This window comes from Crinia signifera, chromosome 6 (assembly GCF_055691185.1).
Source record: "Crinia signifera chromosome 6, ASM5569118v1, whole genome shotgun sequence".
Classification (NCBI taxonomy): domain Eukaryota; kingdom Metazoa; phylum Chordata; class Amphibia; order Anura; family Myobatrachidae; genus Crinia; species Crinia signifera.
Window position 1 is genome coordinate 281,011,777 of NC_139222.1, and position 23,370 is coordinate 281,035,146.

General features: G+C 44.0%; 1 protein-coding gene and 1 long non-coding RNA gene across 36 annotated transcripts in view; one reads left to right on the forward strand and one right to left on the reverse strand.

The window, feature by feature from the left end:
- LOC146009433 (uncharacterized) overlaps nucleotides 1-7,425 on the forward strand; it is a 56,913-nt gene extending 49,488 nt beyond the window's left edge. Inside the window, exon 4 of the long non-coding RNA XR_014444669.1 lies at nucleotides 7,073-7,425. This is a non-coding gene — a long non-coding RNA (uncharacterized LOC146009433). The remainder of the gene's footprint in view (nucleotides 1-7,072) is intronic.
- An 81-nt stretch (nucleotides 7,426-7,506) lies between these two features.
- TCF7L2 (transcription factor 7 like 2) overlaps nucleotides 7,507-23,370 on the reverse strand; it is a 177,192-nt gene continuing 161,328 nt past the window's right edge. For 7 of the 35 annotated variants that reach the window (XM_083149775.1, XM_083149783.1, XM_083149785.1 and 4 more), the window contains 7 exons: nucleotides 23,201-23,341; nucleotides 22,907-23,066; nucleotides 21,647-21,766; nucleotides 20,424-20,472; nucleotides 18,315-18,365; nucleotides 15,133-15,205; nucleotides 7,507-9,825 (listed from right to left, as the gene is read on the reverse strand). In XM_083149775.1, the coding sequence (XP_083005901.1) occupies nucleotides 9,399-9,825; nucleotides 15,133-15,205; nucleotides 18,315-18,365; nucleotides 20,424-20,472; nucleotides 21,647-21,766; nucleotides 22,907-23,066; nucleotides 23,201-23,341 (1,021 nt within the window). In that variant the 3' untranslated portion in view covers nucleotides 7,507-9,398. Of the gene's footprint in view, nucleotides 9,826-11,439; nucleotides 11,469-15,132; nucleotides 15,206-18,314; nucleotides 18,366-20,423; nucleotides 20,473-21,646; nucleotides 21,767-22,906; nucleotides 23,067-23,200; nucleotides 23,342-23,370 lie in introns of those variants that run through there. The other 28 variants (XM_083149780.1, XM_083149781.1, XM_083149791.1 and 25 more) reach the window with 19 other exon arrangements.

Sequence of the window (23,370 nt, forward strand, 5' to 3'; positions counted from 1 at the left end):
ACAATTTGCTGATGAGTGGGAATTTGTCCATACTACGTCAAGTCCCCACTATCCACGCTCAAATGGGTTGGTGGAAAGTTCATTAAAAACTGTAAAGAGTCTAATGAAAAAAGCTCAAGAAGGTGAAGAAGATTTCTACAAAAGTCTTTTAATCTACCGCAGTACACCTTTACAGAATGGGATTTCTCCTGCACAAATGCTGATGGGAAGGAGGATTAGAGCAAATCTCCCGATACATGATGAACTGCTTAATACACATAACTCAGCGTTGGTCAGACTGAGTACGGAACGTCAACAGGTGAAACAGAAACTGTTTCATGACAGCCGAACAAAAAGCTGATCTGATCTAAAATCGGGTGCCCAAGTCCGTCTCAGAGATCACGAGAAAGGTATCTGGGTGCAGAAAGGTATTGTGCAAGTACAAGTAGCACCAAGATCTTATACTATACAGAGAGTGGAACGGAAGTAAGAAGAAATCGGGTGGATTTAAGATCTCATCCTAACCATAATGAAGACAACATGACTGAAGAATACCCTTCATCTGACATGTATGATGATCCTGATAATGGTGAACAAACCACGATTCTACAAAGGTCCAACATGGTCGATGAAACACAGACTGTGTATGAAAGACCCAAAAGGGAAATAGGCAGACCTGAGAGACTCATTGAAACGTGTTAGATGATGTTCTTAATATGACGTTGTTAATTGTTGCATTGAAGGGTACAGGGCTTATCTTTAAAGAAAAGAGGATGTGATGTTAGTGTATTAGAATGCTTAATATTTGTAGACACTCCCTTACTAATACGTGTAAGCCTGAATCTTCAGGACCCTGCTCCTCCCACTGTACTGTATAACTCTCAGTCTGTGGCCTCCTGCTCCCCCTCACATCATGTTACTGCCCCTGTCATATGCAGCCCTGTCCTCACTGACACGTCACTCATCTCCTGATATACTCTGTGCTGCTGGTGATCCTGCTTCTCCCACTATATAACTCTTAGTCTTTGGTTTCCTTTTGCCTCCATTCCCCTCACATCACTGCCCCTGTCACATACAGCCCTGTCCTCACTGCCATATCACTCGTCTCCTGATATACTTTGTGCTGCTGAGGACCTGGCTCCTCCCACTATATAACTCACGTCTGTGGCTTCCTGCTGCCCTCATTCCCCTCCTCACATCATGTTTCTACCCCTGTCCTCACTGACACATCACTCATCTCCTGATATACTCTGTGCTGCTGGGGACCATGCTCCTCCCACTATATAACTCTCAATCTGTGGCTTCCTGCTGTTCCCATTCCCCTCCTCACATCATGTCACTGCCCCTGTCACATGCTGCCCTGTCCTCACTGACACCTCACTCATCTCCTGATATACTCTGTGCTGCTGAGGACCCTGCTGCTCCCACTATATAACTCTCAATCTGTGGCTTCCTGCTTCGCCCATTCCCTCCTCACATCATGTCACTGCCCCTGTCACATGCAGCCCTGTCCTCACTCACACATCCCTCATCTCCTGATATACTCTGTGCTGCTGGGGACCCCGCTCCTCCCACTATATAACTCTCAGTCTGTGGCTTCCTGCTGCCTCCATTCCCCTCCTCACACCATGTCACTGCCCCTGTCACAGGCAGCCCTGTCCTCACAGACACATCCCTCATCTCCTGATATACTCTGTGCTGCTGGGGACCCTGCTCCTCCCACTATATAACTCTCAGTCTGTGGCTTCCTGCTACCTCACATCCTGCTACCTCACAGTGTCTACCTCACATCATGTCACTGATCCTGTCACATGCAGCCCTGTCCTCACTGACACATCACTCATCTCCTGATATACTCTGTGCTGCTGGGGGACTATGCTCCTCCCACTATATAACTCTCAGTCTGTGGCTTCCAGCTGCCCCCATTCCACTCCTCACATCATGTCACTGCCCCTGTCACATGCAGCCCTGTCCTCACTGACACATCACTCATCTCCTGATATACTCTGTGCTGCTGGTGGCCCTGCTCCTCCCACTATATAAAACTCTCAGTCTGTGGCTTCCTGCTGCCTCCATTCCCCTCCTCACATCATGTCACTGTCCCTGTCACATGCAGCCCTATCCTCACTGACACATCCCTCATCTCCTGATATACTCTGTGCTGCTGGGTCCCTGCTCCTCCCACTATATAACTCTCAGTCTATGGCTTCCTGCTGCCTCCATTCCCCTCCTCACATCATGTCACTGCCCCTGTCACATGCAGCCCTGTCCTCACTGACACATCACTCATCTCCTGATATACTCTGTGCTGCTGAGGACCCTGCTCCTCCCACTATATAACTCTCAGTCTGTGGCTTCCTGCTGCCTTCATTCCCCTCCTCACATCATGTCACTGCCCCTGTCACATGCAGCCCTGTCCTCACTGACACATCACTCATCTCCTGATATACTCTGTGCTGCTGGGACCCTGCTCCTCCCACTATATAACTCTCAGTCTGTGGCTTCCTGCTGCCTCCATTCCCCTCCTCACATCATGTCACTGCCCCTGTCACATGCAGCCCTGTCCTCACTGACACATCACCCATCTCCTGATATACTCTGTGCTGCTGAGGACCCTGCTCCTCCCACTATATAACTCTCAGTCTGTGGCTTCCTGCTGCCTCCATTCCCCTCCTCACATCATGTCACTGCCCCTGTCACATGCAGCCCTGTCCTCACTGACACATCACCCATCTCCTGATATACTCTGTGCTGCTGGTGGCCCTGCTCCTCCCACTATATAACTCTCAGGCTGTGGCTTCCTGCTGCCTCCATTGCCCTCCTCACATCATGTTACTGCCCATGTCATATGCAGCCCTGTCCTCACTGACACATCACTCATCCCCTGATATACACTGTGCTGCTGGGGACCCTGCTCCTCCCACTATATAACTCTCAGTCTGTGGCTTCCTGTTGCCCCCATTCCCCTCCTCACATCATGTCACTGCCCCTGTCACATGCAGCCCTGTCCTCACTGACCCATCACTCATCTCCTGATATACTCTGTGCTGCTGGTGATCCTGCTTCTCCCACTATATAACTCTCAGTCTGTGGCTTCCTGCTGCCTCCATTCCCCTCCTCACATCATATCACTGCCCGTCACATGCAGCCCTGTCCTCACTGACACATCACTCATCTCCTGATATACTCTGTGCTGCTGGGGACCCTGCTCCTCCCACTATATAACTCTCAGTCTGTGGCTTCCTGCTGCCTCCATTCCCCTCCTCACATCATGTCACTGCCCCTGTCACATGCAGCCCTGTCCTCACTGACACATCACTCATCTCCTGATAAACTCCGTGCTGCTGGGGACCCTGCTCCTCCCACTATATAACTCTCAGTCTATGGCTTCCTGCTGCCCCCATTGCCCTCCTCACATCATGTCACTGCCCCTGTCACATGCAGCCCTGTCCTCACTGACACATCACTCATCTAGTGTTATACTCTGTGCTGCTGGGGACCCTGCTCCTCCCACTATATAACTCTCAGTCTGTGGCTTCCTGCTGCCTCCATTGCCCTCCTCACATCATGTTACTGCCCCTGTCATATGCAGCCCTGTCCTCACTGACACGTCACTCATCTCCTGATATACTCTGTGCTGCTGGTGATCCTGCTTCTCCCACTATATAACTCTTAGTCTTTGGTTTCCTTTTGCCTCCATTCCCCTCACATCACTGCCCCTGTCACATACAGCCCTGTCCTCACTGCCATATCACTCGTCTCCTGATATACTTTGTGCTGCTGAGGACCTGGCTCCTCCCACTATATAAATCACATCTGTGGCTTCCTGCTGCCCTCATTCCCCTCCTCACATCATGTTTCTACCCCTGTCCTCACTGACACATCACTCATCTCCTGATATACTCTGTGCTGCTGGGGACCATGCTCCTCCCACTATATAACTCTCAATCTGTGGCTTCCTGCTGTTCCCATTCCCATCCTCACATCATGATACTGCCCCTGTCACATGCAGCCCTGTCATCATTGGCACATCCCTCATCTCCTGATAAACTCTGTGCTGCCGGGGGACCCTGCTTCTCCCACTATATAACTCTCAGTCTGTGGCTTTCTGCTGCCCCCATTCCCCTCCTCACATCATGTCACTGCCCCTGTCACATGCAGCCCTGTCCTCACTGACACATCACTCATCTCCTGATATACTCTGTGCTGCTGGGGACCCTGCTCCTCCCACTATATAACTCTCAGTCTGTGGCTTCCTGCTGCCTCCATTCCCCTCCTCACATCATGTCACTGCCCCTGTCACATGCAGCCCTGTCCTCACTGACACATCACTCATCTCCTGATATACTCTGTGCTGCTGGGGACACTGCTCCTCCCACTATATAACTCTCAGTCTATGGCTTCCTGCTGCCTCCATTGCCCTCCTCACATCATGGTTCTACCCCTGTCCTCACTGACACATCGCTCATCTCCTGATATACTCTGTGCTGCTGGGGATCATGCTCCTCCCACTATTTAACTCGCAGTATGTGGCTTCCTGCTGCCTCCATTCCTCTTCTCACATCATGTCACTGTCCCTGTCACATGCAGCCCTGTCCTCACTGACACATCACTCATCTCCTGATATACTCTGTGCTGCTGGGGACACTGTTCCTCCCACTATATAACTCTCAGTCTGTGGCTTCCTGCTGTCTCCATCCCCTCCTCACATCATGTCACTGCCCCTGTCACATGCAGCCCTGTCCTCACTGACACATCACCCATCTTCTGATATACTCTGCTGCTGGGGACCCTGCTCCTCCCACTATATAACTCTCAGTCTGTGGCTTCCTGTTGCCTCCATTCCCCTCCTCACATCATGTCACTGCCCCTGTCACATGCAGCCCTGTCCTCACTGACACATCCCTCATCTCCTGATATACTCTGTGCTGCTGAGGACACTATTTAACTCTCAGTATGTGGCTTCCTGCTGCCTCCATTCCTCTCCTCACATCATGTCACTGTCCCTGTCACATGCAGCCCTGTAATCACTGACACATTCCTCATCTCCTGATATACTCTGTGCTGCTGGGGACCCTGCTCCTCCCACTATATAACTCTCAGTCTGTGCCTTACTGCTGCCTCCATTCCCCTCCTCATATCATGTCACTGCCCCTGTCACATGCTGCCCTGTCCTTAGTGACCCATCACTCATCTCCTGATAAACTCTATGCTGCTGGGGGACCCTGCTTCTCCAACTATATAACTCTCAGTCTGTGGCTTCCTGCTGCCACCATTCCCCTCCTCACATCATGTCATTCCCCCTGTCACATGCAGCCCTGTCTTCACTGACACATCCCTCATCTCCTGATATACTCTGTGCTGCTGTGGACCCTGCTCCTCCCACTATATAACTCTCAGTCTGTGGCTTCCTGCTGCCTCCATTCCCCTCCTCACATCATGTCACTGCCCCTGTCACATGCAGCCCTGTCCTCACTGACACATCACTCATCTCCTGATATACTCTGTGCTGCTGAGGACCCTGCTCCTCCCACTATATAACTCTCAGTCTGTGGCTTCCTGCTGCCACCATTCCCCTCCTCACATCATGTCATTCCCCCTGTCACATGCAGCCCTGTCCTCACCGACACATCCCTCATCTCCTGATATACTCTGTGCTGCTGTGAATGCTGCAGGAACTGTATCAGATAGAAGTTATGCTGTAGTGTCCCAAACAGACTTCTGTTAGCGATATCAACATAAACCAGCTAGGGGCGCACTGGGGAAGAGTGCATTCAGGGGTACTGTCAGTCATGGCGTTATAGAATGTTGCCGTCACTCTGCATTACAGACGCCGTTGTTTCCCTGAATGTTTTTTCTTTTACAAGCGAGAGAATGCGTGTGATACAACAAGCCGGGATTATTTTACTTTCTACTCAATTACCTGCTAATGAAAAAAATCTGGGAGCCGCACCAGGGAGGAAGGCCTGACATCACTCCAGTGGAGGCCTCCTTTTACGGAGTCTCCCCCAACAAGCGGCACATTATCAGGAGTTTCTATAACCCTTTTCAGGCAGATCCCTGTGCGAAGGCAGAGGAACTTGGAATCTGCTGCAGGCCTCAGGACTTCTCCAGGGAGGGACGCAAATGATTATTGGCAAGGCTGGCTGGCTCCAGGACCCCATCCACTCCCCTGACTCGCTGAGCTAGGAATGCGGCGATAATTGGCTGCTGGGGGTGGTCTAAATGCTGCTTCTATTTCGTGGAATTAGTGTGCAAATCTGCAAAATGCACTAAAGTCACCTGCAACTGCTTGTGTGCACCGATATGCAGAGACTTGCAGGCAAACCACCATTACACCTAGAGCTGTGCAGGGGGATCACCACAGGCGGTCACAGGGGGTGTCTTCCCTGTCAATACTTAAATGACACGTAAAAATATCTTCACTGATCAATCATTTTTACTTGTTCAATTTACACTCTGCTGTAGAAAATAATCTAAAATCCACCCTATATGTGATGTATACATCTAGCTGCACCTACCCACATCTGTAACTGATGAGGTTGTATCGAAAGGGAATGATTGGGCGATGCAGGGAATCCGATGGATTTTTTGCACTTAGAATATTCTGGTCGCAGTAATGATTATAAGCAGCAAACCAATATGGATGCTGGTGCGACAATGTATAAAGGTGAATGTATGAATTAGATTGTGCAAGCAATTTCTGTCTGAATCAGACCAGACCGGGTTTTAGAGAAAACAAAAATATGCTATTTATGACTTATGGGCAGATGGGAAATGTTGGGTAGAGACAGAAGCTTATAGATAAAGTGGAGATGTTTTCCAAAGGAGGTCCGGAAACAATTCCCCTCCAGAATCATGCAATGCTCATCTTTGAGATTCCAGATATGGTTCTCTAGGCAGAAGGTCCTCATTAAAAACTACCCTGTGATAAGGAACCACTCGTGATTGGGTGTCACAAGCTAGTACAATAAAGTAATATAGAACAGTGACTAATGACACCTCGTCATGTGTTATTTTCTTATCACAAGATGTTTATATTGTTTCATGCATTGGTGTATACTAATATTAATATTATTTATTCGCTTTACAGAAATCATGAACCTAATACAGAGAGTTAGAGGCGTAGGAAACATAGAACGCCTGAATATGATACAAAGGTTTAGTGGCCAGTTTGGCGCAACATACTCGAAGGATTGTCCTTCAACCCCTCAAAGGTACTTGGTGAGGCCACCATCTTGGGCACGCTATATAGGTTACCCTGACAGAGGATATTGGGCATCAGCAGTGGATTGACATTTCCCAATTTACCAACAACTGGGTCAATAAAAATCTTAATTCCCCAACACTGATGGGCAAATCAAAGATTAAAAAAAAAAAAATTAAGATTCAACGACAGTTACTGATTGGTGGATCCGATCTGCAGTGCTGCTGGATTGGTGAAGGGTTCCTGATGTATGGGGGTCCTCTACGTACATAGGGGATACAGCGATAGCAGCGGACAAACACTGGACACAGGAGACGGTGCACATACTAAGTTGCTTTTATTTATCCAGAACTGCATGCTACAGATACTGTACAGCATGAACATGAATCCATTACAAAAATTTTTCGTGGTTTTGAAAACCACCTTGAAATTAAATTGGAGTAAAAGCATAGAACTCAACGGTAACATCACGGCTGTTAGGAAACATTCAAAGTATTCACAAAAAAATGGTATAGTTATTAATTAGCATCTTAATAAACCAGAGGAAACCAGAGACAGATTTACAATTGCGTCATGTCGAAATACAATGGCACTCAATGAACGGATGAAGAGTTTCTCAGTTTTGTTAAAAAAAATTTTTTTTTTTAATTTTTCTCTTTTTTTAAATTTTTTTGCAACACCAACATGCCTATTTGTGATTTTTATTTCATGATTGCCTGCTACCTACTTATACATAGCAAGCATAGAAGTGGCAGTCTTTTCCTTTATAAGTAACCTAATGTACAGGATTTTGGCCCATCAGGGGTTGGAAGGGGTGAGGGGTAATTACTCGTTGTACCTCATTGCTGCCCAGTCACCCTTCTATAAAATACTTCTGTTAAAGATGATATAAACTACATACCTACCTACCTAGCTAGCTATGTAACATCACAACAAAACATGAGGAACGGAAATACGGCATCAAAAACGAGGGGATGGGGGGAGGGGGAGAGGTTATTCACCGGGAATTTTGGCACATTAATTTGTACACAGTTCTACAGACAGGCTGGTCTCCTGTTTCTTAAGTCATTTACAAGGTGCCGTTGGTGAAACGGCGCAGGTTGCTTTCCCTTGTTAATTTCAAGTCTTCTGTTGATGGCTTTTAAAGCAATTGTTATTTTTGTACAATATTGATCCTTTAAATGCAGCTACAAAATGTCCATTTGGTGGCAACTGAGTTTCATACAGCAAAAAAAAAAAAATGATATATATAAATTTATATATAAACTTAAAAACGTACATATATATATATATATATATATATATATATATATATATATAATGCTTACACTGAGAAAAAAACTTTATACAATGTGTTGAGAAATGGCAAACAGACATTAGATTGAAAACAGACAACAAATAGGACACAAGCAATTTCTAGGCAATAAATACTACTTACTGGTCCAATGGCTCCAAAATATTTAACGCACCCACCCACGTATTCCATGTAGCATCCCATTCCCCAATAAAAAAAAAAAAAGCAAGAGACAACAAAAACAAAACATAAAATAAGAAAAAAAAAGGAAATAAATAGTAAAAAAAAAAAAAAAAGGCCGCCACCATGGAACAAGGCATATTAATACATTTGTTCATTTTAACCCTTGTGTTCTGTACATTTCAACAATAACAATAACATCACAATAAAAGTTGTTTCACAAGAGAGCACTGCATTCATTGTGCCCCGGAGGGTATAAAGTGGATGTAAAATAATTGGTTCGCAAGCTCGTATTTAATACAAATAATCAAGAACCAACTCTTGTGAGGGCTGCTTCAAAATTGCTTGTTGCTATTTTCTTATTCTTCTTCTTTAAATCAGTCTTTTCAAAGTAACCTATCAGAACTACATAACAGTTATGTATTTTTTATTTTCATATATTTATATATATATATATATAATTTCCCCCTTCTTCCGATGCTAAAAAGATGTTTGTTTTTTTGTTTTATTTTTTTTTCTAACGTTGATGATACAAATTTTGGCAGGACCTTGAGGCTCATAGAGGTCTGCACAGTCAAATCGGAAAGGCAGAGATAAAAGAGAGGTCAAATATTGACCAATGAACTTCATAAACATCTACTAAAGTAGCCACTTGGCACAAATTAAAAATACAAAAAAACATGGAAAACGAGACATACTAATTCTTTAAAAATGAGGAGGCGTCAGTGTTGGGCTTCTCTATTCTAATGGCTTGGTTACAAGTGACAGGGGCTGAAGTTGCGTTCCAGCCAAAGACCGATGAGAAGGTAGGAAGGATGTTGACGGCTGTGCTAGTGACAAGGAGTAGGGCGCTGAAGACTGTAAGGAGCTGGGTTGGTGGTTGTGATCTGTTCCATTCTGACAAATGGTAGTTGGCAGGTTGCTGGACTTTCGGGCCGGACTTTCTGTTGGAGGGGACTGTGGCATGCACAGCCGCGCTAGAGGATCACGCTTCAGTGTCAGAGATAGAGGTTGCGTTTGTTCAGTTTGTGGAGTGGAGTCTCTTGTAGGGGAGTCAAGCATTGTGGGAGAAGAAGGAGGAGAGTCTAGTAAGCTTCCGTCTGAAGAGGGCGGGCTGACGCAGCTGCCTTCACCTTGTATGTAGCGAATGCACTTTTTTTTTCTCCTAAAAAGGTGAAAAATATTAACGGTGAATGAGGGGTAAAGGGACTAGCGGGGAGACATCAGAAACACTAGACATGGAGGCACAAACTGGTACATATCACACTATTTCTTACAGAAACAAATTATTTGGATTTTTTATCTCCACAAGTGGTCATTCTAAGCTTCACAAGTCATCTGGGGTAGTGTATATATATATCTTCATTGTGAGCTCCACAGTCATCTGGGGTGGTATAAATACCCTCATTCTAAGCTCCACAAGTCTACTGGGGTGGTATATCTATATCTTCATTCTAAGCTCCACAAGTCACCAGGGGTGGTATATATATCCTCTTCTATGTTCTACAAGTCAGCAGGGGTGGTATAAATATGGTAATTCTAAGCTCCACCAGTTACCTGGTATAAATATCATCATTCTATGTTCCACAAGTCATCTGCGGTGGTGGACATATAATCAGCCTAAGTTCTATAAGATACCTGGGGTGGTATAATAATGATCACTCTAAGCTCCACAAGTCACCTGGGGTGATATAATACTAAGCTTTACAAGTTGCCCAGGATGGTATAAAAACAATAATTCTAGACTGTACAAGTGGCCTGGGGTGGTATAAATATCACCATTCTACTGTAAAGTTCGACAAGTCACATGGCAACTATGTGAATAATATTTTGTACATTGGACTTAATAAAGCAATAACTGTGTTCTTCTACTAGAGTGAACAATGGCATGTACGAAGTTCTTAGCACTCCATAGTTTACCAGTCATATCTCGCTTCTTGATATTAATTACGGGCTTGGTTATGACAAAGAGAACACTTTTGTATGTTATATAAAGAACTGTGTAACACTATACACACATATACAGTATATATATATATATATATATATATATATATATATATAGTTTTAAGACATAATGCTAAGAATCGAGGACCAAGACAAGAGCAGTAGCTCCTAATTAGTTTCTGGACCTTCTCTAGGTCATCAAAAACAAATGAACTATGGTAAGAGCTGTGATGGTGGACAATGAAAATGCAACATGCAAACACTTCCTGGAGGCAATGGACGTTGAAAATATAATGGTTCTCCAATAGATATATCCCTATGGGGCTTGAGAATACCGGTGAAATGGAGCATGCAGGACTGAAATGCTCATGCATAGAATGAATGGTGGGTGACGTTCTCAGATGTAAGAAATGCGCTGCACTGGGATCGGAAGATATAGCTTCCAAGCCTGCGCAATGGTTGACATGGGGTGAGCGGAAGTCATTTCTGTTAGTGGTTAGAATGATAGAATTTGCAGGCAATGAGAAATACATTTTAATCGTCTCTAAATCTGCCTCATCTATTCCTGTAGCACATCGCTGCCTCGTCACGTGGAGTTGTGGAGCAGGGGACGTTACATTGGTGGCTTAATATAGAAATCTCCAGATGTATCAGATGATTACATGTGTAATGGAAGGTGGATATGTCCCTTGTTTATCTAAAGAGGGCTTACATCCTGCCCGAAACACCAGACACATTCATTACAATGGTCTTGGGACTACATTACGGAGACCATGAAACACAAGATGAAGTGACATGTGTTAAACATATAGAGGGAGGAAATATATACCTACCATAGTTACATTCCAAATTCAAAGACTGCTTGCATCAGAATAAAAAAATAACAGATTTAACCAGAGGATCAATAGGAAGGAAGAGAGAATTCTTAGACCCTCCACCAAGGTGTCTCTACAGTGCCGCCTTCCGCTATCTAATCATTCCTTATTTTACCACATTTCAAACTTTGGTACTGGTACATGCTACATATATGGATGACATCTTATCACAAGTAGCATCGTATGATAGTAGGACATTGTGCTCCCAATGCAAGGTCATTTTTGGTTCTTCACTGGCAACACGGATCAGACAAGTGATATAGTGGATTGCCTTTAGTGCATTGATGTGATTCGGGACTAAACCACAGGACAATCCTAAGGGAACAGTTCCTACTGTGGCTCTTTTATAGGATATCTCCACCTATAAGGTTGTTGACCTTTAAGGGTTCAAGGTTCTGTATAGTTTGTTATGCGTCCATGTGCTCTCCTGTGGACTAGATGTATGTTTTGGGATCCTGCCCTCATTCCTATTTAGAATAATGTTAGGGGCCTGTATTCTGATAATAAAAAGGGTGCAATAGTTACGAAGGAGGGGTTCCACCATTTATGGGAGCTGGCAATAAAGCTTTTTTCATGAGTTGACGTTGCTGAACTTCTCAAGCTGCTAGAAATGGAATGTAGAAGACACTCCAACAATCACTATCTTTTACGCACTGCAGACTACGACTGAGAGGAGCTATGACGTAAGTCCAGGTTCCCACCAAAAGTCAGTCTGGACATCATCCAACCCGTCACATTTATCTGTTCAAACTAGAGCGTATCTTGTGCAGACGTCAATGATGGGTCGAATAATTTTCATGAAAGCTCATAGAACCGATAAAGTCGTCATTACTTCATCAGTCCTTCTATTTCGACCAATAAAAGATCACCTTGGGTATCTCTTATCTATTGGTGGCATGTATGAATACTACAGGAGATATATGAGATGTTCACCATCTACGGTAAGTGAATTTGGCCCATTTCTGTCCTGTGAAATATAACTGCTCTGGTCTTGAAGGACATGTGCACCAAGAGGAGGTAAAGGATGAAGTCCAACCACCAGTATTGACTAGAAGATAGGAAAGAAGTGAGTATCATTGGTAGAGTTGGGTGTAATCATAGAGAGGCTCTAGGAAGGATAGAAGGGATTTCATTATTTGCCAGGGGGCCTTGTAGTATACCTGCATGGTTTGCACCATTGATTCTGTCGGTCTAGTCCGAATAATGCCCGACACTTCTTTGGAGCATTTGCATCTGTTAGCACAATGTAAACACACAAAAATACAACAATATGGAGGATACGGCTCAAATGGAGGCACTTTCTTAGCTATGGAGACCTACATTGTAATCAGTTTGTTTTTTATTTGGTAATTCCCCCTCCACTCCCCTGCCAACACACACAGCGTCCATAGCAGTCAAAACGGCCCATTCTAGGCGAAGGTGGTGTTTAATCAGACACTGGTTCTCTCTGATACACATGGGATATATATACAATAGCCAGTGCTAGGCACTGAGGTCGGTGGAAGTCTTGTGTATGGATTGAGAATGAAACCCGTGCACTATGACTGATGGGATAAACCAATGACTATGCATGTACACATTGCAATACTGGAGAAGCCAGTTATATTATGTGTGATGGTGACAACTGCCCACAAAGTAAATGGAAGTACAAATATGTCTGTAGAGTCGTCATCTTGTGCTCGAGAGGGGTAATGGGTGACATTAGTAAGACATAGTGCAATGACCAATGCAGGAATGGATGGAAGGAAATCTCATACTTCCACAGTCAATAAACAGGCTTTTCTTGGACACGAATACGGCACTGCCAATTCTGCAGTAGTTTTGCATCGTTCTGTCATATTTACGACAATAGTGAAGTGTTTTTACTGCAACATGAATGCCTAATTTATTGGGGTGTTAATTATGGTCAATAAATGAAGATGAGAAGCAGACAGCCATGATTGCCAGCGAGCTGGGTAAACACTCTGGTGGATAAGAGATCACAGACTACAGAATATCAATGAATGAGAGAAGTGTGGGAAAATATTGGTTTTACCGCTAAAGCGTACTTTCCTACAATGCACCTGTTGCCTACACACGAACAAACAGCTATTTTGTGCTCAACTAAATTATAAGTTCCATAGGAGACAGTGACATCACTGAGAGTGCAGCCTATCCAGTCACTAGGAGACAGTGACATCACTTAGAATGCAGCTTATCCAGTCACTAGGAGACAGTGACATCACTGAGAGTGCAGCCTATCCATCCACTAGGAGCCAGTGACATCACTGAGAATGCAGCCTACCCTCACTAGGAGACAGTGACATCACTGAGAATGCAGCCAATCCATCCACTAGTAGGCAGTGACATCACTGAGAGTGCAGCCTATACATCCACTAGGTGCTAGTGACATCACTGAGATTGCAAGATATGCATTCGCTAGAAGCTAGTGACAGCTCAGATGATTCAGCCTATCCATTCATTAGTAACCAGTAACATCACTGAGAGTGCAGCCTATCCATTAATTACTAACCAGTGACATCACTAGGAATGCGGCCTAATCAATCACTACTAACCAGTAACCTCACTGACAATGCAGCCTGTCAACTAACTAGGAACCAATGACATCACTGAGAGTGCAGCCTATCCATTAATTACTAACCAGTGACATCACTAAGGATGCAGCCTAATCATTCACTACTAACCAGTAACCTCGCTGGGAATGCATCCTGTCAACTAACTAGGAACCAGCAGCATCACGGAGTGCAGACGATCATGCACTAGGAGCCGGTGACATCATTGAGAATACAGCCTCTCCCTTCACAAGGAGCAAATTACATCATTAAGAATGCAACCTATCCATTCACTAAAAGCCTGTGACATCACTGGGAATGGAGCCAACCCATTCACTAGTAGCCAGTGACATCACTTCAAATTAAACCTATCCATTCACTAGGAGCCAGTGACATCATTAAAAATGCAGCCTCTCCACTTACTTGCTATCATTAACTAGGAGCCAGTGACATCTTGAGAATGCAGCATACCCTTACACTACTAATCGGTAACATCACCAAGAATGCAGCCTACCTATCAATTATCTAGCAGCCAGTGACATCACTGAGAGTGCAGCCTCTCCATTCACTAGGAGGAAGTGACATCACTGAGAATGCCACCTATTCATCCACTGTGAGCCAGCGGCATCATTGAGAATGCAGCCTATCCATTCACTAGTATCCCGAGACATCCTAGATGCCTCATACTGCCTAAAATGTACAGCAGTGTCATGATTATTTATTTAGCTCCGGTGTGTAGACAACAGGTGACCATTGTTAGGCTGTAAGTCCTATTTTTTTAAAAGTATTTCTACAGACCTCTCAACACGTACGCTGATTTACAGAGCAGTGCTTAGTACCCCTGGGTCTTCAGTCTATGACATCATAGGGAAATAATCCATCTACTGTCGTGTATCAGGAGAGATGGGTTTCACTCCAAAACATATCTGGACAGACTGACCCGGAAATCAATCCTCAATCTAGAGCAAGGAGACACCAAGGGTCACCCGCCGCTCCATGTGACAGCAGTTAGCGTAAAGGGACAGAGCGGGAAATTACCAAATAAAAATAAAAATCGGTAAAACCAGCCATAGCTAAATCCGGAATAACCATACACACCTGCAGGGACCGCACCAGTTATTCTGCTGATCAAGGCCAAAGCGCGCTCGGCATTTCTTAGGTGCGCTCAGGTCTGAATGAGTTCAAGACAGAAGCGAGCAGAAAAAAGAAACAGGAAGAGATAATAAAAAAATAAAATAAAATAAAAATCAATGAACTGGTTACTAATTGCAAAAAAAAAAAAGCGCATTATTTAATTTCTTTTTTTTTTTTTTAAATCACAGGGTTAAAAATAGAATTATTTTACTGATTGGTATATTTTGTGTTTCTTTGTCAGATACAAGTAAAAGCTGCAGTATGTCTGGTGTACTGTACTTTTCAGCCTCATTTAATGACCATTTATAGAGAATAGTAATTTAAAACGTTCCCTTTTTATTTCCAGGTGCCCGTGATGCAGCAAAGAATTAATAACGATGAACTCTTTTCAATTATGCACCACGAAAATCCTCCCGTTAACATAACGGGAGGGATATCGGGTTTTATATCTCCTGTGTAATTTTGTATACCGTCAGCCAATCGGTTGCAGTGGGACTCTCTACTTCTTGTATATATAAAGCCCGGAGATACTGCAGCTTTATAAAATGCTTATCAGACGTGAATTTATTTGTAAGTAACACATGTGTAAAGAAAAAGAGAGAGAGAGAGAGATGGAGCGGAGGAGCGAGCAGACAGCGGGATGAACGGACTAGTTGTGGCTATGAGGCATGCTTTTGAAGCAGTGTGCTAGAGTGATACGGGGGGGGGGGGGAGCAAACAGAAGGTAAAGCATGCTGTAGTGAAAACACTTTCTGGAAGCAATAAAAGCAAAATTAAGATTAAGGAGGTTTTTCTCGTATATATATATTTTTTTTGCAGAAATAAAGAAATACTGCATATCCCGTTGGCATAGTTAGTGTCTCGCCAATAAGTCTGGTAAGAGCTCTGAAAACAGTTATGAGGAAACACGTTGTTTTGTAACATACAGACAAATAAGTAGGATGCATTATAGGACGTGCTGGAAGCGGAGGTATGGAACTCTTACAATGTTGGAAAGATGACAGGAAAAAAAAGAGAAATATTAAGCATTACCCTGTTTGTTAGGTCACATATTTACCCAGCATGCTCCGGGGGAAGGCCACAACACCATGCAGCCCCCACCATGAGCGGGCTGAAATAACGACACGTGTTTCGCCACCCATACCGATGCTCTGGCTTAAAGCATGTATTTTTCCACATGATTCATGCTATAACAGGTTACCGTTACACTACAAATTCGCAACGTTCTACAAGGCAATGTGCTCCCGTGTGTAATTGTTTTACCATTCCAGAGATTAGATGACCAGTGTTACAAGCGACTATGGGAGTGATCGGGATCCCTACAGTAGAGATGGTCTTATATGTAAGCGCTACTATTAACAGTCTTATATAAAGTCTCAGAAACACACCAGAATTAGCTATTTGGGGCAGGTAGCCTTGTTTAGGCTGAAACAACAATGACAAATATATTGTTTGCAGCTGCAAATGAAACATCTCAATTCTATCAAGGTACGGAAACCTTTACCAATGCGGTAATATCAATAGTAGCGATTTTATACATTTATCATCTGTATTTGAAGATTAAACCACTTCTGCAACCTATGGATGGAATTGCGGCTTACAGAGCCCACCCCACACCAACAGATCTTTTGCCCTAGAGCTGCTGCATCAAGCCACAGATTTGACAAGTGCCTTTAAGGTTGTATGTACCCCAAAATAGAATCTTTTTTTAAAAGGGATCTCGTAAAAACCACAGCTGAAGGTGCAAATGTTCTAATGAAAGGATCTCTAACAACGTGCTCTAAATGGGTTACTTATCCGTGGCATAGCAATCAGGCAGAATCCACCAACAAAACTGACCCCCTCTGCTGCTCCTCTAGATGGTATACTAAGATATGAAGCGGAGAGACTGGATGCAGGGTGGTGATCGCTTGAAACCTAGATCACAAGTAATATTTTAGAGTAGACTATTCTTAGGGTATTCCATTGTGCTGTATTCTCAATAGTGGGTCATTTCTCTTTCCCTTTTTTAAATATCGGTACAACTTCTGCAATTCTCAAGTCCTTAAGGACAATGTATGAAGGACTTCGGAGTTGGGTCTCGGTCCAAAAGTGCTGTGTGTGCATCTAACACTCCTGTAGCGCTAGGCCATCCCCCACAACTCTCCTCCCAACATTCCCAAGGTGTCAGGAAAAATCACCATGGCTGCTAGGATAGCTTCCAAGAATCAAGGCATTTCCACATAAATTAGAGCATTTTGAACATATGCTACCTGTGGATACTTGGTTCTCCAGAAAATCTAATAACCCACAATTAAGTCCAAAAACTTAACTAAAATCTTTGGCCTTCTGTGGTTAATACAAGCAAATAAACTTGTATCCAGTCCTGAGCTGGAGATTTCTGTGGACATTGAGTGAAAATGACACGAGAGAGATCTGTTTGCTTCCTCATTCTATAAAGAACGTTGCGATCCAGTTTGGGTTCCTGTTAGTGAAGCTACTTTGTTGCAGAAAGCCAACCACAAGCCATCGGGAAGATAAAACCATACATTATGGTAATAATATTAACATATGATATAACAGTTGTGCAACGTAAACCATTTTTGTAAAAACCTGCGCTCAAGCCTAAAAGCTGCTTCAGGTACATGACATCATCAACAAAGGGACATGACATCATCAACAAGGAATAGTGTATGTGAACGCAATACTACCGTTGTAAAGGCTTGGCAGAGGACATTTGTTCACTCGTGCTACTTTGCAAAGCATCAGCGTAGTGTTAATATTTTATTTACTCAATTAACGCATCCAATAATGAAGAGAAATAAAAGACAGAAGCAAATCTAAGCGGAGTGCTACCTCTGTGGCCATCACACCTCTAGCACTCCTTCCGTTATAGAACTACAAGTCTCAGCATGCCCGGCAGACCATACCCTAATCCATCCCTGACAATAACTTCAAGCCAGAGCAACAGTGTACCGGGGGCAGTGACCAGTCGCTATATGTTATAATACACTTTATTTTCCCATCCTCTCTCATAAGAAGTGGTTGTATGTTAATAAAATTATAATGGCAATAAAATGCATTTTCAGGGAAAAATAAAATGATAATAAAAATAATAAAAAGGAAGAAAAAAAACTATAGGAATAAGTCCAAAAATGGCTTAGCACCTGTAATCGGAGGAAGTGAAAGGCAAGGATTTAGGTAACATTCGTTGTGTTCTGAAAAAAAAGAACAAATTACACAGAGTCTGGACAAGGAGAAAGCTCTAGAAATATATTTATATATCAATTTGTCTATGCAGTATTTTCAAACCTCCTTAATATCTGAATTAAACATGGGTGAGGGCAGGGAATTACCCATGTAAAGCATGCGGCAGATACCCCGGGCAGCCTCGCACACACACACACACACACCGACACACACATGCACGCACACGCATGATAAACACCACACAGTTAAAGTCGTCATTAAAAACTAATGGCTGGTTGTAAATACTTTAAAGTTAAATATTAAGTATATCAAATATAATATATCTAGAATAACATGCACATATTACTTAGCAAACATTTTTAAATTATTATTATTATTTATTTACAAAACAAAAGCCCAAAATGGGAGATAGGCAAGTTGGACAAATAACGGGGAGTACATCGGGCAAATGTGGGGTCACTAATCAGTGGTGAGGGGGAGGAGCTCTAGGGCCAAGAGCAGGGATTAGTAAACACAGACCTCCTAGTGTAGTGTGAGGTCAATAATCACTGGTGCGGAGTACTGGGGCCTGGGTACATATTAGTGATCTGGACCCCCCTAGTGTAGTGTGAGGTCACTAATCACTGGTGCGGAGTACTGGGACCAGAGTACATATTAGTGACCTGGGCCCTCCTAGTGTAGTATGAGGTCACTAATCACTGGTGCAAAGTACTGGGACCAGAGTACATATTAGTGATATGGGCCCCCTAGTGTAGTGTGAGGTCACTAATCACTGGTGCGGTGTACTGGTGCCTGGGTACATATTAGTGATCTGGACCCCCCTAGTGTAGTGTGAGGTCACTAATCACTGGTGCAGAGTACTGGGACCAGAGTACATATTAATGATATGGGCCCTCCTAGTGTAGTATGAGGTCACTAATCACTGGTGGAGAGTACTGAGGCCAGAGTACATATTAGTGATCTGGGCCCTCCTAGTGTAGTGTGAGGTCACTAATCACTGGTGCAGAGTACTGAGGCCAGAGTACATATTAGTGATCTGGGCCCCCTAGTGTAGTATGAGGTCACTAATCACTGGTGGAGAGTACTGGGGCCAGGGTACATATTAGTGACCCATTCCCCTTCTAGTGTAGTGTGAGGTCACTAATCACTGGTGTTCTGTCCTGGGGCCAGAGTACATATTAGTGATCTGGGCCCTCCTAGTGTAGTGTGAGGTCACTAATCACTGGTGCGGAGTACTGAGGCCAGGGTACATATTAGTGACCTGGGCCCTCCTAGTGTAGTATGAGGTCACTAATCACTGGTGCAGAGTACGGGGACCAGAGTACATATTAGTGATCTGGGCCCTCCTAGTGTAGTATGAGGTCACTAATCACTGGTGCGGAGTACTGGGGTCACAGTACATATAAGTGATCTGGGCCCATCGTGTGTAGTGTGAGGTCACTAATCACTGGTGCAGAGTACTGAGGCCAGAGTACATATTAGTGATCTGGGGCCTCCTAGTGTAGTGTGAGGTCACTAATTACTGGTGCGGAGTACTGGGGCCAGAGTACATATTAGTGACCCATTCCCTTCTAGTGTAGTGTGAGGTCACTAATCACTGGTGCGGAGTACTGGGGCCAGAGTACATATTAGTGATCTGGGCCCTCCTAGTGTAGTGTGAGGTCACTAATCACTGGTGCAGAGTACTGGGACCAGGGTACATATTAGTGATCTGGGCCCTCCTAGTGTAGTATGAGGTCACTAATCACTGGTGCAGAGTACGGGGACCAGAGTACATATTAGTGATCTGGGCCCTCCTAGTGTAGTATGAGGTCACTAATCACTGGTGCGGAGTACTGGGGTCACAGTACATATAAGTGATCTGGGCCCATCGTGTGTAGTGTGAGGTCACTAATCACTGGTGCAGAGTACTGAGGCCAGAGTACATATTAGTGATCTGGGGCCTCCTAGTGTAGTGTGAGGTCACTAATAACTGGTGCAGAGTACTGGGGCCAGGGTACATATTAGTGATCTGGGCCCATTGTGTGTAGTGTGCCGAGGGGCATCGTGGTTGGGGTGGTGCTTACCATTGCTCTCGCCCGGCTGTTTATCTCTTTTCCTCTTTTTCTTTTTGCCCTACAGAAGAGATATGAAAGTGGATAACGACAGTTAATAAAACATGCATCCATAATCCAGCATAATAGGCAGCATACTGTATTTGGATATGAGAAATTCATGAGTAGTTTACATCTGGTCTCTATATGTACCCACAGTATACTGTAGCCAGGTGCATCTCTCTTTATTAGAAAATAAATGTTACTGGTACATATAAACTCTGGGTTAGGAGGTGAACATCCTCCTTAAACAGCTTCTCCAGCTCCTCTGGCAGCGAGAAATTGGGTTACCTATTTTTCCATCGCTATCTATATATACCGACTGAGCGGATAGAGGACATGCTGAGGTCCAGCTCTGAGGCTTCCGCTCAGCTCTTAAGTGTCATTTTTTTCTTTTAAAGAAACTAATTTTTTTCCCACTAACTCACTGAAACGCTGCTGGATAATCACTCTCATCTTCCTCTGCAGGATGAAGCCCCACATTAATTCTTACTCTGGGTAGCTTTGCAAAGTGCAAGTTTATTTTAAAACGGTCACTTTACCCAGCATGCTTTGCCTTTAATAAAATTGCTGTTTTAAATGACACACGGTGAAAAAATGTCGAAAATCTATTTTTTTTTTCTTTTCTTTTTTTGTAAATGGTTGATACGTTGACTTCCAGCAGCTGGTTTCTAAATCTGACTTCTGGGGGAAGTAACAGTCAATTTTGGGATAAGCTGCTTAGTGTTACTAGATGCCGGATCTTTAAATAAACCAAAACCTGTGCATTCATTGGCGATAAGATGTGTAACAGTTTCATACAACAGTGTAAAGTGGAATAACTACTTCAGTACAGACCGAGTTCCCATTACTCTACTTTGCACTGCACACCAACATAAATATATATACAAGACACGTTTGTCAGCGGGATACAGCGGAAGGGTCACTGTGAATTTGTTCTATACATCATGGTAGTTGCTGCTAAAACTGTGGATAACTGCATGTAAATGATTACATAACCACGCCTGCTGGGGGCGGAGCCACAGTCAGTGGCGTTATTATTACAGAGAGCAAGGTGGAAATGTTGCAGGGGTGGGGGGGATTTCTTGCCTGTCCCGTGTCTCAATACATACCATGCAGTGTTTTCGTTTTCTCCACAGGTAATTAATATCACATTCTACAAGTCTTACAAGGGGGAAAAAAATAATATCACCTACATAGCCACCTACATAGTTATCCCGTGCCGACCAGCCTGGGTAGAGCTGCATGTGCAGCTGTCTTTCCTTTCGTGCCAGCTCGTAGTATTTTGCTTGCTCCTCTCTTGAAAGGGCGTGCCACTGTACATAAGAGGATCAGAGAACAGTAATCATGTGATACATTACGCTACAATGTAACTGCCACAATGTACATAGAATTATTGGCGTACAGTAAGGGTTGGTGGTGCACAGTAACGTGTTGCTGGTGTAGAGTTAGCATTGGTGGTGCACATTAAGTGTTGGTGGTGCACTGTAAGCATTGGTGTTGTACAGTAAGTGTTGGTGTTGTACAGTAAGTGTAAACGTTAGTGGTGCACAGTAAGCGTTGGTGGTGCACAGTAAGTGTTGTGGTGCACATTAAGTGTTGGTGGTGTACAGTAAGTGTTGTGGTGCACAGTAAGTGTTGGTGGTGCACATTATCTGCTGTGGTGCACAGTAAGCGTTGGTGGTGCACATTAAGTGTTGGTGGTGCACAGTAAGTGTTGGTGGTGCACATTATCTGCTGTGGTGCACAGTAAGTGTTGCTGGTGCACAGTAAGCGTTGGTGGTGCACATTAAATGTTGGTGGTGCACTGTAAGCATTGGTGTTGTACAGTAAGTGTTGGTGTTGTACAGTAAGTGTAAATGTTAGTATATATCACACAGGAAATGCAACAAAACTGTATCAACAAGGAAACCAGGGATTGGAGTCAATTAAATCCGGGGTCAAAAAAGTAAAAAAAACATATAGTGTACCAAACATTATTATTATTATAACTTTGTCAGTCTGCGCAGTGATTGAAGGATAACAGAGCAAACATAAAACAGGAGCAATAGAAAGCTGGTGTGAAAATGAAAGATACAGGTGGAGCTTCTCCTCCCAGAGCCTCCAGTCTATTGGGAACAGTGCTGAGCTGAGACCAGAGGGTCAACAGTGGCTCTGGGTGAGATCTAGGAAAGTATGATTCAGAGATGTCACTAGTACTTTCATTTGTTAATCAGAATTTTTGGAAACTCATGTAGGTGACAAGTGCTCATAAAATGTTTTCAGTGCAAATTCTATTGGGGTCAAAGCAGATATCATCACTGAACTACAAACTCCATCGTCCCTCTGCTGCCCTGCGCAAGCAGTGGTGTAGATTGGGAGTGCACGTTCAGACTGCTGGTGCCTGGCACCCAAGAAATACATAGAAAAACAGCGCCACTTCTGGTCAGTTAGGGGGAGGTGCACATTAGACTCACCCTTCGGCCAAGGATCTGGTTAATGGCCGCACTCTCTTTTAACGTGCATTCTGCTACGACTTTTGCTCGCATTTCCTTCATGTATAACATAAATGCATTTAGAGGCTTCTTTATGTGAGGTTTCTTCTTTTCTTCCTCTTTTTTAGAATCCTGATGTTTTCTGTAACGCAAAAGAAAAAAAATGTATGAAAACGGAGCCCTGCACTTCTGTCCCGCAGAGAGACGTTACACGTACAGGAGGCGTTCAGTGTTTGCCACCTTAGAGACAGACGTGAAAAAAAGTATAGGACTTACGAGCTGTGCATGGATCCCACGTCACCCTGGGAAGACTCCTGTTTGACGGTTGGGTTCACAATTGCGGGATGGGGGATTCCAGTTGTGTGTAAACTGTGATGTGGCGGCACCATGTGTGGAGGGAATCTGGAGGAGAGAAAGCTGTGTAAATTGTCAGAATAAACATGAAT